The sequence below is a fragment of the Setaria italica genome, chromosome IV (genome assembly GCF_000263155.2).
Source record: "Setaria italica strain Yugu1 chromosome IV, Setaria_italica_v2.0, whole genome shotgun sequence".
Taxonomy (NCBI): domain Eukaryota; kingdom Viridiplantae; phylum Streptophyta; class Magnoliopsida; order Poales; family Poaceae; genus Setaria; species Setaria italica.
The window spans coordinates 25447233-25462223 of record NC_028453.1 but is presented as its reverse complement, the minus strand read 5'-3'; the positions used below and the strand labels follow the sequence as shown (position 1 = coordinate 25462223).

Here is a 14991-nt window from a genome sequence, read left to right as displayed (position 1 = left end):
GCTCCTGCCCGCTGAAGCCGAAGTCGCCCCCGAAGTCGAGCAGTTCTCTTCCTCTTTGCTCGAAGGCAAGCCCCGATTGCATGAAAACCATGCGTTGTTTTCCAAACTTGCGCATGCCTTCTGTAACATGCTTGTGCATTTACTTATAGGAGTTGTTTGAAACCCTAGATGCATGACTTAGTTATCCCCATGATCTGAGCACTAGTTGTTGGACCGAGTAGTTGCATTGCTTAACCAGGAAACGGTAAAAGCCGAGTGATTCCCTGTCACTCGCGAGTTGTAGGAATTGGATGTCTACCCTTCTGTTACAACTATAAGGACGATGGACGGGGCAGGGTTTGGTAACTCTTTGGTGGACGGATGGTTGCCCCGTCTGTCTATGAAAACTTGCTAAGGCCCGACAGTGGTGGTGTTCGTGATCAAGTGTTTGAAAGTACTAGCCTCATACTTAGTATGGGATGAGGAAGCCTAGTACCGATTGAACCTAGACGTGAGCGGTCGCCCCATTGTTCTTGGAACGGAGTTTCCCCTGCTGGATGTTGCACGTGGTGGCATGCGTGGCCACAGAACGACAGAGGCCGGGTCTGTGGAACCTTGCACCAAAGGAAATGGGCCCGACACGGGTTAGGGGATTGAAGGGGACGGCCGACACAGGAAGCGACCTCCGGGTACGTGGATGTCGTGAGGCTAGGTTCACCATGCATGGTTAAAGAACTCGAATCGATTCGTCTGCGTCTCACAGTTTGAGATTGCTTGATCGCTATGTCACCCTGAGTAAAAGAGGAATCTGATAATGACATGATTTTGTTGATATACATACCTTGTTTGGCTCTATGATTACTTAGAATAGGTTGCAAAACCTAGACTGGTTAAAGAACTTAGAATCGGAACTAAAACTTGAAAATAGGGTTTTACTTAGTGCTTTTGGCAAGCAAACCCCTCAGCCAGAAAGCCCTGCATGTCTAGAAGTGTGGAGTAGTTTTACTCCTATCGGTTAAGTCTTGTTGAGCTTAGTAGCTCCGCCCTGTTGTGGCTCCTGTTTCTCAGGTGAAGTTGCTGCTCCCGACCCCTCTCTTGCTGGCGCTTGGCCGCCCCAGCTCCCGCCGGGCTGGACGGTCGAGTGGGATCCCTCCTCGGACGGCGAGGAAAGGGATCAGTGATGTCCCGGCCAGCCTCACCAGGACATCCGACCCCGACGATTGCTTCCGCTAGTGACTTACCTTCTGTTGTTTTCAGAAAGCTTGTAAAACTCTGATGTTATGTTCGCAACTAAATCCAGTGGTTAATTTGTTAACATAGGTGGACTTGTTGTACTCTCTGGAACCGCTCACCTTCGTGTGAGTCTGCTAAATCGGTCCTGTTCAAGTGGTTAAATCGGACGAGAATCCGACGGCACTTCGTGTTTACTCGGTTTAGGCAGGAGCGTCGCATGTCAGGCGGCTAAATCATGTCTAACCCAGTAGATCCGAAGTGGATCCGCCACAGATACCTTCCAGACGACGCAGGGATCAATTTCCACAACTTTCCCCAAGCCAAATCGCTAGAGATTTGGGGGATTTGGGGGTGGGGCAGTGGCCGGCGGCGTGGAGGAGCTCGGGCGCGGGTGTTCTGGAGGAGGAAGAGAGGAGGGATAGAGGAAGAAGCCAGCATGCGTGTAGGAGGGGCGCTGCCGCGCCAGGCAGGCTGGCGCAGCAAGCGCCGGCCCACGTCAGCGCCTACCTGTCCCGGCAACGCGCCGCGCCAGCATGGCAGGGATCCGCCGCGCCAGTGCATGTGGCGCGGCAGAGGCTTCTTGCATATAGGAGAGAGAAATTTGGATCATGGCCTAAATAATTTAGAGCAACTCCTACCTAGAGGGTCAAGTAAAAAAAAACACACTCCAACAGGCCGTCTGCTTAACTCTCTATTTTGGAGAGGCCTCCAAATTCCTCCCTCCACCCTCCATTCCTAGGGGGTCTCTAGGGAGTCCTTTATCCATAGGAGTTATTGCTGGAGTTGAAAACATTTTTATGGCTCCTGAAAAAATAGAGAGAACTCCATTCAACCTTTAGGGTTTTGGTTTAAGGGCTATTGCTGGAGTTAGTCTTAGGGATAGCAATCCATATAACAAAGTCGTTGGAGCAGCTTTTTTGACTGTTTTTAGTTATCCTGACAGTTTTTAGGGATGTTGGAGATGCTCTAAGTCATTACTAGCTCCATTGCTAACTCCAGAGATCATCACTCAAAGGGTACAGGAAGTATAAAAGGCGCACAAATTGGTCGCCGCGCATGGTTAATAAACATATATTTTCATCGTGTATGAACGTGCAAAGCAGTAGCATCAACCATCCGATCTTATAAGATGGTTCAACTATACATGACCAACTATGCAATACGCAATCGTGCTTATTCAGTTCTTTGTAATTAATTACTGCATATAAAACTTTGCTTCACAGTATATTCCTGTAGCAAAGGTAATAAAGATGAATTTAACCCAAAAAAAATAAAAAGAATAGCAGCAGTATACTCCCTCTGTAAAAAAATCATTTTTTGTTTGTTTTAAGTCAATTTTCTCAACTTTAACCAATTTTACATAGAAAAATACTAACATTTATGACATCAAATAGATATATTATGAAAATGTATCTCATGATGAATATGAATTTTATGACACTTATTTCGTATCATAAATATTTATATTTTTTATAAACTTGGTCAAACTTAAAAAGTTTTACTTAGGACAAAAACAAACTTAGAATTACTTGTTTTTTAGGATGGAGAGAATACGCAATCAAACACTTACATGCCAAAATTACCGATTTGCCTGAGGAAATGAACGAGTTGACAAGCCAAAATTACCGATTTGCCTGAGGAAATGAACGAGTTGACAAAATGGAGAAACAGAAGTGGTTTCCAATCCATACCACTATACCAGCAAAATTGTACACTGTAGAGCAAACAAGATGAACGTCCAAAGCAGCAGATCAATCTTCCAATCTTACATCGTAGAGCAAACAAATTATGGATGTACACTGTACAAATGATTCACCTATAATGACCGGCCAACTCTGCAATACGCGCTCGTGTTTCTTCAGTTCTTTGCAATTAATTACAGTACCAAAACTTCGTTGGACACTGTAGTTTCTCTGTAGCAAGGGTAGTAAAGATGAATTGAAGAAAAAACAAAAAGAATAGCAGCAGCGTATGCAATCAAACACTTGCATGCCGAAGTTACCGATTTGCCCGAGGAAATGAACAAGGTCTGTGTGATAAAATGGACAAACAAGAAGTTTCCGATCCACATCAGAACAATAGACTCTCCAGGTTCATCCATCGACCAGTAACCACAATGCTGACCTGACTTCTGTGAACATCGCATGGTGTGACCATGTCTGAGCATAACATTCACAAATCGCTTTGATTTACGAGAACATTCTGCTCCGAAAGGCACTGTTGAAAACGTGCTAAGCGTGCCTGCAAATTCATAAGACCAGCTGCTTTCTTGGATATGATAAAGCTCATTCTTGTTATGTACTCATCTAACTGATTGCCTGGCTGGTCTGCTTCCTCTAACAGCTTCATCTCCTGCATATACAACAAAAAAAAAAGTTTGTGTTCTAGTACAACATGACCGTAGAATAGAAAAAGTGAAGAGACGTAACTGCATGGAGGGCGTACCTCTCTAAGGATGGTAATACTCTCCTGCACTTGTTTGCGGTGAGCAATTACCAGATCTTCTTCCTCCTGAATTGAGTAAAACAAAGTATAGAGTATTTAAAAAAACGATTAATCTGAGTCAAGACCTGATGGTTTCATAGGGACAAAGAACACCAAACTAGGATCTAATCTGAGCAAAGCATTGTGTACAAAAAGGAATTTATATGGATGCATGAGATTTATTACTACATAATCCAAATTTTGTATATACCAAGTTGTAATCACAGAATTATCATAGTTGTGGGTAATAGCTGCGGAAACTCCAGAAATCACAATAAGAATAAAGAACAAAGTGTTCTGACCTTCAAGAGGGCATCTAGCACATCATCTGCATCCAGACCATTAGCATGTACTTCAGGTGTACTTTTCCACTGCATTTGAGTTGCAGTCTTTCTGGTTCCATCTATGGATGAAGTTGAGTTTGTTGGAGCTCTACTGCTTTTCTGTAAGGGTATATCTGGCTCAGACCCCTCTTCTGATAACTCATAGCCATTACCTTTTGCGGAACTCCTTGAGGGCTCATTAACGTGATTTAAGTATGGTAATGGTCCTTGTGTAACAAACCTCCCACTAGGAACACGGCTTATGTTAGAAAGTAAAGAATCATCTTGTGCAGTTTTCTTTAGTCCATATCTTTTGAGCTCGTCAGAAGCATCGCAGTAATCAAGGTTCGATAAAGGAGGCCCAGGACTTGATTCTCTCATATTTGAGGCTGGTGGAAGTGGATCATCCTTCTTGGTGCCTACTTTAGAAAGGCTTTTGACTCTGCACAAGATGACCAAATTCAGTATTGTAAATTGCTCCGTTCCCATGAGGTTAATTCTTTATAAAATACCAAATAGAGTGAACATGTTACCTGTCAGCATATCTCAGTGTATTTAGTGTGTGTTCGCATGATCCAGAATTTGGAGAAATGCAGGAGATCATCACAGTCCGTGAGTTTCCAATAAATGAATCTCGCAAAACTTCTGTTAGTTTGCTTCCTCTGAAAGGAATATGAACTTGATCGTTGTCAAGAGCTCTGATACATTCCTTTAGAGCAAGCAAACTTTTGTTGATTTCAGCACCTTCAATTCTGAACAATCAAATATAGTGATGTAGAAGTAATTAAGAAAATTCTAATAGTGTTTATCTTATGTGAAATGAGCTGATGAAGGAAAACGTATTACGAATAAGACCTCGTTTGCTTGTCATTATCAGTCGTATCTGCACCACGCTCGCTGCCAGCAAGATCAATGAAGGACAACTTCCCAACAACTCGAGAAGACTCCTTACCCTCAACCACCTTTTTAATAGCAAGCTGAAGTATTGCATGAGATCTGGAGGACTCCTCATTTGCACCAGTAGTTCCCGTGCTTCTGCAAGCATTTCCTCTCTCAATGAGCTCCTTTATCATTTCAACGTCTGAAACTCTATACTCTTGTAATCCCACAATGCACACTTGTTGTTTACCATCCTCCCTCATGCAGAGTTTCCTGCACAGATTATAAAGATTAAACAGTTGATAATTTGAGGAAAAAGATGTTGCAGGAAAAAATGTAGAAACTGAAAGACCTTTTCTTATTAAGAAGATCGAAAAGCTTTCCACCATAAATCTCAAAGAAGCTGACAAACAATTGAAAGCCTTGGCTTCTGTATGTATAATGTATTAGTCTCAAAATATCCTGGGATGCTTTAAGGGGTAGTGGCTGCATGGTATACGTTTTCCCACTACCTGAAATAGATCTGGCAGTAAATGTTAGGGATTGGTAAAAGTGGTTCGACCTCACAGATAAGAACAAGTATGAAACATGACTGAACGAAACAACCACGAGGTCTAATATTTGCAAAGAGCATAGGAGTAGACTGTTATGGTAGTGGGACCTGACTTGGGCCCACAAGCATAGCAGCATAGCGCAAAGGATAGGGTCGTACTGCTCACACGGTTACTATAGCATGTGAACAGTACCACAGCCTAGGTTAGGTTAGGATTAGATGCTTTGTTAGCAAAGAGAAGTTGGATAGATATTTGCTTACGGGGTCAGTAGGTCATCTCTATAAAAAGAGACTGCCCCGTATCAGTTGAGATTAAGCAAGAATATAGACCCTAAATAGTTAAGAGCCTCCAAGGGAGGGTGATCTGGTTTATCTTGCCCTTCTTCTACCTACTCTATCATAGACTGATTAACTATTTTCCCCACAGAGGAAATGTTTCAATTAAGGGCATAAAACATCTATTCAGATGGTGATTACTGATTAGACCCAATATCTGCAAAATAAAATGAGACTTGCCTGTCTGACCGTAGGCAAAACATGTAGCCTTTGTTCGCTGGAAAATGGCAGGAATAATGGGTTCCACCGTTTCATTGTAAACCTTAAATGGACAGTGAAACATTAGGAGACAGGCCCTGGAAGCTTGTAGCGAGATAATTTCTGAATGGTCCACTGACCTTATCATTTGATACATCATCATCCAAAACAGCATCAAACACAAACTCATGCCTCTCCATGTATTCTGTTAAGTCAACCTATGAAACAACTAGCGACTTGTATTAGCTACTAAATAATAGTATTATTTATGAACTAAAAACAAAGATGCAAACTGAACTAGCGACAACTGATTCTCAAGATAATATTCCAACAATCTAAAGGGAATTCTGAACTCAGAATGCGCATGTTAGCTCTCACATTCTTTGGGTGATACCAATATCAGATTGGTGCCAGACATGGCTATACTCCAAGGATGCACTGAGCAAGTGACCATTTTCATAGGAAGGAAGAAGAATTAACGGAGAGATAATGAACCATCTCTATTATCCTATCCAATGCCACATTGATGAACAGGACTCCAATGCCATTGTATTTTAAGATAAATTCAAAATTTTAAACCACATTTTTCCTTATTCAGAATGGATTTAGTTGAATCTGGAATATTTCCACCATGTGAAAACAAGAGTGGATAACTCAGTCAACATTTGTGTAACGACTCAGCCCAGGAAATCGGCTCATGCCCACTCTGCACGCTGAGTGGACCACACCTACACTGCAACCTGCTTACGCTTTTGTCCTCGCTTCGCGTAAAAGAGTTAAGCGAAGGTTACAATGCTTCCTAGAGCTAGCTATTTAAGTTGGCTCATCTCACTCTCCACTTACCATTTGGGACTACTCTTAGAGCTACCATGCCTCATGCATGGTACTCAATTTTTGGCCCAACTTGGCCCATGGGCTGTTACATCTGCTCATGTAAAATATCAATAAAATTCTGATCATAGTACATGGGACCACAAACAGGCACCCCTAGCATTCATAGAAATTTCATTAGATTAAGTTGCATCTGCATTTCTACATGTTGCCAACTAGACCCATCTTCTTCTCACCTTTCTTATACCTTTCTTATCCCAAGCTAGAAAACAGTATGAACAGATCATTAAAAGATAATAACAACTAAATCCATCAGAAGCTTAGGACTTTAGTGTATCGATTTCATGGGAAGCTTCAATCTAAGAACTCACCACTAACTTTGAAAAATAAATATGACAGTAGCTGTAGGTGTCTTTAAACAACAGTTAGTTATCAAAGCTAAACAATCTATAATATAATAATGGGAAATGCCCCAATTTATAACTTATCACCTTGAGTTTTGTCTCATGCACAGTGAGAGAGTTGGCATATGCATCTACTGTGATGATATCTTCTTCCTTTCGAGATATTTCCTTCTTATTCAGAGGCCTTTTCCTCACCTTCAAAAATAAACAAGAAATATTAGAATGGACAGTTTTATAACACATAACACAGACTCGGAATACAGTGATGTTACATTGTTGTTAATTGCATCTAAGGAATCATTAGCGGCGACATCTAGATATGATACAAAGACATACCACTACTTTTATTTTGGCCACGGAACTCGACTTTGAAACAGTGTTTGGGTTACTTGTGGCAAAGCTTGACTCGTTGAAGCTTTGGTCCCCATCATAATAGAAAGCTGTATCTGTGTCGTAAGATCCTGCAGCAGGCATCTTCAGACCAAATTTCACGGTCAACACAAAAGTAAGAACAGCCATGGTTAACAAATAAATGCCCCACATGTTACAAATTTATCTCTCTGGCCAACAACTTGAACAGGGATACAAGCATGTCAAACAGATATGTAAGCATTATAGAAGCCACCATCAATCCAACGTGACTACAGAACACCATAAGAAAGGAGTTGATCACCAGAGACCTCATAATGAAGGAAAGGAACATGAATCTTGAACCTGAGATGTCAAATGACCGAGAGAGGTCCACAGAAATGGTCCAGTTTTCTACTGATTTGGTGCTTTTGCCTATGACTAAAATACCAAACATTGGAAGGGTGTCGAGCCACTGCTCGCTCAGCAACATCCAAAATTGGAAGACAAACTTAAGTGGTTAAATTTTAGTTGGAACTAATAGGGTAAAGTTGCGGAATCATGATCCACTGATTCTTGCAAATGAGCTTGACGCCTTGACCCGAGGCCAGCTGATATACTTTTCTTCCATTTTAATTGCTTAAAGTTGTCAAAGTAATACAAGGTTTAGATAACGAACGGAGGCTCAGGCAAGTTCTTAAGCAATCAGGATAGCTACAGATGGGGAGAAAAATATAATCAATCCAATTCCGAGCCTTAAAAGTTAAAACCACCGCGAATTCATACGACGCACCAACAATTTGAAATTCCAGCAGAGGGGGAGACAAGGAAATCGCGCTCACATCGGTGAGGAGCTCGGTGTCGAGGGAGTGGAGGTCAAGGAGCCCAGGGCTGTACTCCCCATCAGCCGCCGCCGCCCCCGCCGCTGCCATCGGGGGTTCAAGCGCCCACGTCCGCCTCCCGTACTCCGCCTGCGCGAGAAGCAGTAAGGCTTAACAGAGTTCAGAACCGAGCGCGGGCCCCTCGGAGCCACGGCTGAAATTGGGCTAACCTGCGGCTGCACCACGGCGGTCGCCGCCGACGAAGAGGAGGAGGCGGTGGCCCATCTCCCGCTGCGGCTGCCGATCGCCGCCGCGCCGCTCATGATGACGGCGCCGGCGTCCTGCGAGGTGGGTCCGCTGGTGGGTGGGTGGGTGGGAAGGCGAGGGAGGGCGTGGGGAAGACGTGGGATTGGAATTGGATTTTTTGAACTGTGCTGCGGTCCCGGGGTTGGGGGTGGGGTGTTGCGAATTGCAAATGGCGGTGAAGAGAGAGGGGCGAATGGGTAGCTGAACGGGCGAAATATTATTTTTTTCGTTCATTTCGCCTGTTTTTATTGAGAGGAGACAACCCCAGCAACAATTTACTTTTCACACCTAGAGATACCGTCGGTAGCAAGGATTTAAAAACTACATTATGTCTTAGTCTAAGGTGTAGTGAAGGATCAAAAGTACAAAACGGCACAAGTGAGAAGAGAGCATTGCGCGAAGATTTTCCTTTCGAAAATCCAAGAACCCATGTGTCTTGTTTCAATAATATCAAAGTTTATATTCTATTAGTATGAAATAGTAATCTCAAACCTATCAAAAAAGCATTTAACCTACTGCGCAAACCACATTCGAAAGGAATGTACTCTTATTATTTCGAAAAAAAATGTACTCTTTTTAAGTGGACATCACATTGTAGTAGTGTAAAGTAATTGCCATGACCATGCCATATTACCAAAATGACATTTTGAATTTTCATGAATTTGGGTAAAGTACAAATTTAGACTCCAAAGTTGCAATCATGATTGCACCGTTCTATAACATTATTGGTAGTTTATGTCTAACTACTAAGATTGAACGTGTCAAATGAGTTGTTGTAAATTAAAAAGGCATGCTTTAATTAGTTGGCTTAGCTTGGCTGTACTTTTCAAATCAGATATGAAATGTTTTCCTTAGTATCCAAAGGATGTTAGGTGTAAAGTTCAAACAGGAACTCGTTATTCATATAATTTGGAATGAAATGCTTACGCTGATGGGAGCGTGATTTTGGTTGGTGTCTCTAAACATGTTTATGTTTCGATGTTCTTCTCACCCTTGTATTAGACAAGTGCTTCGAATTGTTGGGTATCTATAACATGTGAAAAGGCAGAGACCTCCAACACCTGATTTGCTCAAGGATCAAGGTAATTAAATATACATGGTGCTGGTTATCCACGAAAAAAACAGAGTTACACAGGAGGATAGGGCTTCATTGTCAAGGACAAAGATGGACTCTTTTTGTTAGCTTCCGAATTCAATAAGGAACTAGGGCAGAAGACTAAAGTTAATGCTAAATCTAAATTGCTTTTATTATGAGACCGATATCTAAAATTTGTATGTAATTTCAGAAAGATTTTGATATTTTTGGAGTTCACTTGAATTATTTAATGTCTCGAAACAAAATGAAGATTTTGAGACCAATATCTAAAATTTGTATGTAATTTCAGAAAGATTTTGATATTTTTGGAGTTCACTTGAATTATTTAATGTCTTGAAACAAAATGAAGATTAAAAATATATTAATAGCATTAGGCCTCGAAAAATTCATGGATCGGCATCTCTCCATCATCATCAGAATTTTCCCCCAGAAATCATCATCATCGCAAATTGATGTCCATCTCTGCCCTAACGGTAGGCTTACATGCACAAGAAGGTTCTGTTTGCCTCTTCAATCTAGTACAAAATCCTAGATTGCTTGTAACTTTGTTTTTATTTTATTTCTCAAAATTGAACTTCTTTGTGATCGGTTTTGATGTTCCAGAGAATGAAGATTTGATTCAACTATAATGGGAAAATCAAGTCATAGTTCTTGGCTATCCTATATCTACAAATCAATTTCTTTAAAACATATCACACTAAACGATTTGTGAAATAGATTATATTGATATAACACTAAATGTTCTTTGTAATTTGGCTAATTATTAGTCAATTTTTTTTGAAGTTTGATACTTTTCACATCCTAATATGCACTAAAGAAGAAAAAGGAGGGAATATTATGTATACACGGCTTTCTTGGTAATTAAATAGCTTCTTGATAGATAATATTAATGATGATAGATAAAGTGAGTATTGGATCTTTATAAAACTAGGAATGATATGTATTGAGTTGCATGCATCGATCAATTCAACCTAAAATTGTAAGATGGTAGGGAAAGATAGCAATTAATTTATACTTCAACACCACCTCGCATGTAGGCTCCGTTAGACTGCATACATGGAAATTGGAGTTGAATTTAACCACGCCCTCCAAGATCCGAACTCAAGACCTCCCGATTTGATACAATATTGAGTTGTATGCACCGGTCAATTCAACTTAAAAGGTTAAGCTGATAAGAGAATGTGGACAATTAATTTATACCTCAATAATATTAAGATTTTAGTATATTTTTATTTGGGATGAGATGGGACGAAATATCCTACGTTTGTAGGTGTTTGGTTCGGAGGAGTTGACGGGGACAAAATATCCCATACCTCAGATGCGGTGAGGCGAGTGGCAGGCGGTAACATGGGCGATGAGTGTGTAAGTGTGAAAGAGCATCTAGGCCCATTAGTGGGTTTTGATGCGTTGATGACATTTAATGATCTAATGAGTTATCAAGTGTATGAGCAATATAAAAAGTTGGCATGACTTATAGCATGATAGGATGGCCCTGAAAAGAGAAAATGATATGCTAGTATGGTGTACATTGAAGACTAAATTTATTTTTTATTTGAATTTGAGTACAGAAATGCTACACTATTAAGAGGGATGCCTGATTGCTGACTTTACTGAAAAGGGTGCTTAAGATAATCTAACCAGTTTATGAGAGACACCTTGATATGTGCACCACACATGGGTTAACTTTAACATGGTGATGTTTTGAGAATTCCTAAGTTTTTTGCAGAAAGTTGTGGATGCTCCAGAGGTTATGGATTTTCCAGGGTTTGGGAGAACTCTGAAGGTTCTAGAATTCCCAATGGCTAGTTTTTGGTGAACAGATACAAATAAACCCCTCCTGCCAGTAACTCTCTTGACCTAATTTCGACCTCAACTGTTCTAAAAGCATTCAAGGCTCCTCTTTACTCCCTTCTTGGCTTCTTAGTGAGATTTGGTGAGGGAATTAAAGAGGGATTCAAGGGAGAGCAGGTGAGAGTGCTAGTGAGCTGATTTTCCATCTCTTAAGCATCTCATTTTTTGTCAAGCCGATGAATTTTGTGTTTGTTACTCTTGGAGCTTAAAGCTCCTAGCTGGCTAGGCGTTGCCCGTGGAGTATCCAAACTTGTGGTGTGCCTTGGGAAGTTTGTATTACCCCGATGTTTGAGTAAGTAACTCTAGCTTGAGGTTGCTAGGGTGAGAAAAGTGACTTAGGTGTGAAAATCCGCCCTTTGTGGGCTCCTCAATGGAGACGTAGGTTCCATGTGTGGAGATGAACTTCGATGAACAAATCCTCATGTCTCTTAGCTTGTTGCTTTGAATTCATCACTTGTTCTTTGCAAGAACTTATTTTTAGGGTTTGTAATCGATCTACTTTTTGAGAAATTTCCTAGCTCCTATTATATCTTGTGGAACAGGTTGTAAGTACCCTCTGTAGCTTCTATTTTCATCGATTTACATTTGAACAAGTTCTGCATAGAGTATAGTTGATCTCTTCGTATTCTCAAGACTATCCGAAGATTTCTGCAAAACTCTATAACTTACGAAGTTTCCGGACAAGTCTCTGGAAACTCCAAAAGTCGATGATAATTTTGTTTTTAAGTTGTGATAAATTCAAGATTCGACCATTCACTTCTCTCTAATTGACATCCTAAATCCTTTTAGGGTGAGGTAGTGGCGTATGAGAGGCTTTCGAGCTAGAGTAATCCACCCAAGGTGGTTTTTTTGAATATCGCAAATATGAAGTGCCAATTTACATAGGAAGCATTACAAACTATCTTAAAATTAACATTCTATGGTCCTAAAAATATAAGTCCTTTCGAGATTCAAAATTTGTCAAAAAATAAATTATTTTATCATATTTTGTTTTTATGTGCATGTGTATGCAAGAGTTAAAGTAAAACTAATGCTAAATAGAGTTAACAAATAGCGACAAGATCATTTTTCATCCTTTTTTATTATCCTAAAATACTAAACTTAAAAGTGATTTATTTTTGGAAGAGAGGGAGCAGCTGTAATTTTTGTCTTGACATAAACTTACACACTTGCAATGGCTCGAACAAGATTACAACATTACTTACCAGAAATATGCTTTTTAATAGGTATGAAAGTCTTGATTATATTATCTCCCTTCATAGCAAAGAAAATATCTTACAATCATCTAAAAAGACCTTCACCCATCCCTTTCTCAACAGGAAAATTGGTTCTATAGCATCAAAAGATAACGACTTCTGGAAAATACTACCAAAAGAGCTTGTCCCTATAAAATACCATCGAAAGCTACAAGTGTAAAGTGGAAAATTGGTTCTATAGCATCAAAAGATAACGACTTCTGGAAAATACTACCAAAAGAGCTTGTCCCTATAAAATACCATCGAAAGCTGCAAGTGTAAACTGAAACTAGCACTCCGTTAGATTTCGCACAAACGGTGTTAATTGGGACAAAACTACCCCAGGCCTATCAATGTTCATTGCATGTACAAGATTGTGTTCATGCATTCGATTGAAAAAGGGAAGAGAAGCACAAAGATGCACAGAGGGGATGAATAGGACAAGCTCAGAAGCACAAACAAGATACTAGGAATCCCGCACAACTGGCCGATTTTATCCTCCTGGCTCGTGATGGTTCTCCACCTGCTCATCCTAAGCAGCCAGCAGATGCACAGCATGGAGATGTCGCGAGGGGGTGAGTGTCCGTTGAGGCACAGCATGATGACACCATGCGACACAAGCGGCGCATGACCTCCTAGTCCTGTAGCAGTGTCTTGCAAGGTGAGTGACGACCCCAAGCAGCAGCGCCTTGCACGTGGCTCGAGATGCGCCTCCAGGGCGACAATGGCTAGTTTGAGGGGAGAGCGACATTGCTGGTGGGGAAAGTCGGAGAAGGGGTAGCGTCGCTCGTGGCCTCGCGGGGAGGGGCGGTGGCGCCTGAGGTCTCGCGAGAGGAGCACAGTGAAGGAAGGAGTGGCGTCCAGGTTAGATTTGTGAGTGGGAGGATAATGCTAAGGAAATGGATTCCTCTAGTGGATGAGAGGCAAGGGTAGAAATGTCATTTCACATCCGTTTACATATGTGCAATGCATATATACAAAATAAGTTTCGATGCCATAAGTAAAGGAATGGTTCAATGGTATTTTATACTCTATCCGTTCTAAATTGTAGGTCGTTTTAGCTTTTCTAGATTCATAGTTACTACGATCGTGCCTATGCGTTGCTACGAGCGAACAAAACATTTATATTACAATACACAGAATATTTAATAAAACAATAATAATGTGATTTAGAGATTGACTATCAACCAGCTCCTTCTCTTCCTCCAGCGCCTTGCCTCCATGTCCTGCACCCATTGGACCAGTCTGCAAGCGTGTTTTCTTTTGTTAGGCTGACCATGGGAATTTGATACTGATGCTTTACACCATGGTAGAACTAATACATATACTTTCATGCATAAGGTTAAGAACATTACTTTGCTTCCATTATCTCCTGCGGATATTAGGAAACATCATGAAGAGCTTGCTGAAATTGCTAAGAATGAACCTGCATTCGATCCATCTAAAGCTAAACACAATGGGATTAAGTTAACTGAAGGTGCTTATCTTGTGACGACATCCGCTACTGCTGCGTTATGTGATAATAATGATGCACCTTGTTATACTATGCTTTGTCAGGATATGTGCTTTGCCCATAATCCTCTATCCCGTGCTTTGCATCCGGTTGTCCCTAACCTTTTGCAGGTATTTGATGTGGTAACGGAGTTGAGGATGACTCCAATTCAAGAAAGGGAGGATGATGAGGACATTGTCATTGTGAATACACTCGAGCCTTGGTCTTCCTCAAGTTACAAGTTGTCACTAACTTGGTCGTCGCGTTCAGTTCGGATTCAGCCGACTACTCTGGACAGAATTGGCGATATCTCCTTCATACAACATCGAAACGAGGTGTTTTTTGATGCGTTGTAAAGAAGATGACAAACCCTTTTCGTTTGGTTCTGATCCTAGCTCTAGAAATGTTGTGGATCATTCTTGTGACCACGACAAGATTTTGCATCACCAGTTTTGGACCAAGTTGGCCTTGTATCATGTTGGGCCTTAAGCCCAAGTTGTGGGTGCCCCCTCTCTAGTCGCCCCCAACCCTAGCTCGCCCCTTTTGATATAAACTCAGTAGTTGTCACCTTAGAAACTTGGGTTTCGTTTAGTTCTAGTTTTCCATTGAGAAACTAAGACTG

The 14991-nt window shown here is 41.1% G+C and overlaps 1 protein-coding gene across 2 annotated transcripts; it reads right to left on the bottom strand.

Moving 5' to 3' along the window:
* Window positions 1-2876: 2876 nt before the first annotated feature.
* On the bottom strand, window positions 2877-8800 carry LOC101783108 (kinesin-like protein KIN-13B). 2 transcript variants are annotated; one of them, XM_004965428.2, is made up of 12 exons: window positions 8620-8800; window positions 8411-8539; window positions 7557-7694; window positions 7308-7415; window positions 6126-6203; window positions 5968-6049; window positions 5251-5410; window positions 4875-5171; window positions 4553-4771; window positions 3999-4461; window positions 3658-3723; window positions 2877-3564 (listed from the first exon to the last, which is right to left on the bottom strand). In XM_004965428.2, exons 1-12 carry the CDS (start codon window positions 8710-8712, stop codon window positions 3385-3387), a joined length of 2013 nt encoding a protein of 670 aa, XP_004965485.1. In that variant the 5' UTR covers window positions 8713-8800; the 3' UTR covers window positions 2877-3384. The 2 variants fall into 2 exon arrangements, with proteins under 2 accessions (XP_004965485.1, XP_022681684.1); XM_022825949.1 differs by lacking the exon at window positions 7557-7694 and having other exon boundaries at window positions 8620-8799.
* Window positions 8801-14991: the final 6191 nt, after the last annotated feature.

What these genes read in the sequence shown, in the direction of transcription:
- LOC101783108 (XM_004965428.2), bottom strand. Translation starts at nt 8,712, where the DNA reads ATGAGCGGCGCGGCGGCGATCGGCAGCCGCAGCGGGAGATGGGCCACC. An exon ending in CCGCCGTGGTGCAGCCGCAG is followed by an intron (nt 8,540 to 8,619) that starts GTTAGCCCAATT and finishes CTTCTCGCGCAG; the next exon opens with GCGGAGTACGGGAGGCGGAC. An exon ending in TGGCCAAAATAAAAGTAGTG is followed by an intron (nt 7,416 to 7,556) that starts GTATGTCTTTGT and finishes TTATTTTTGAAG; the next exon opens with GTGAGGAAAAGGCCTCTGAA.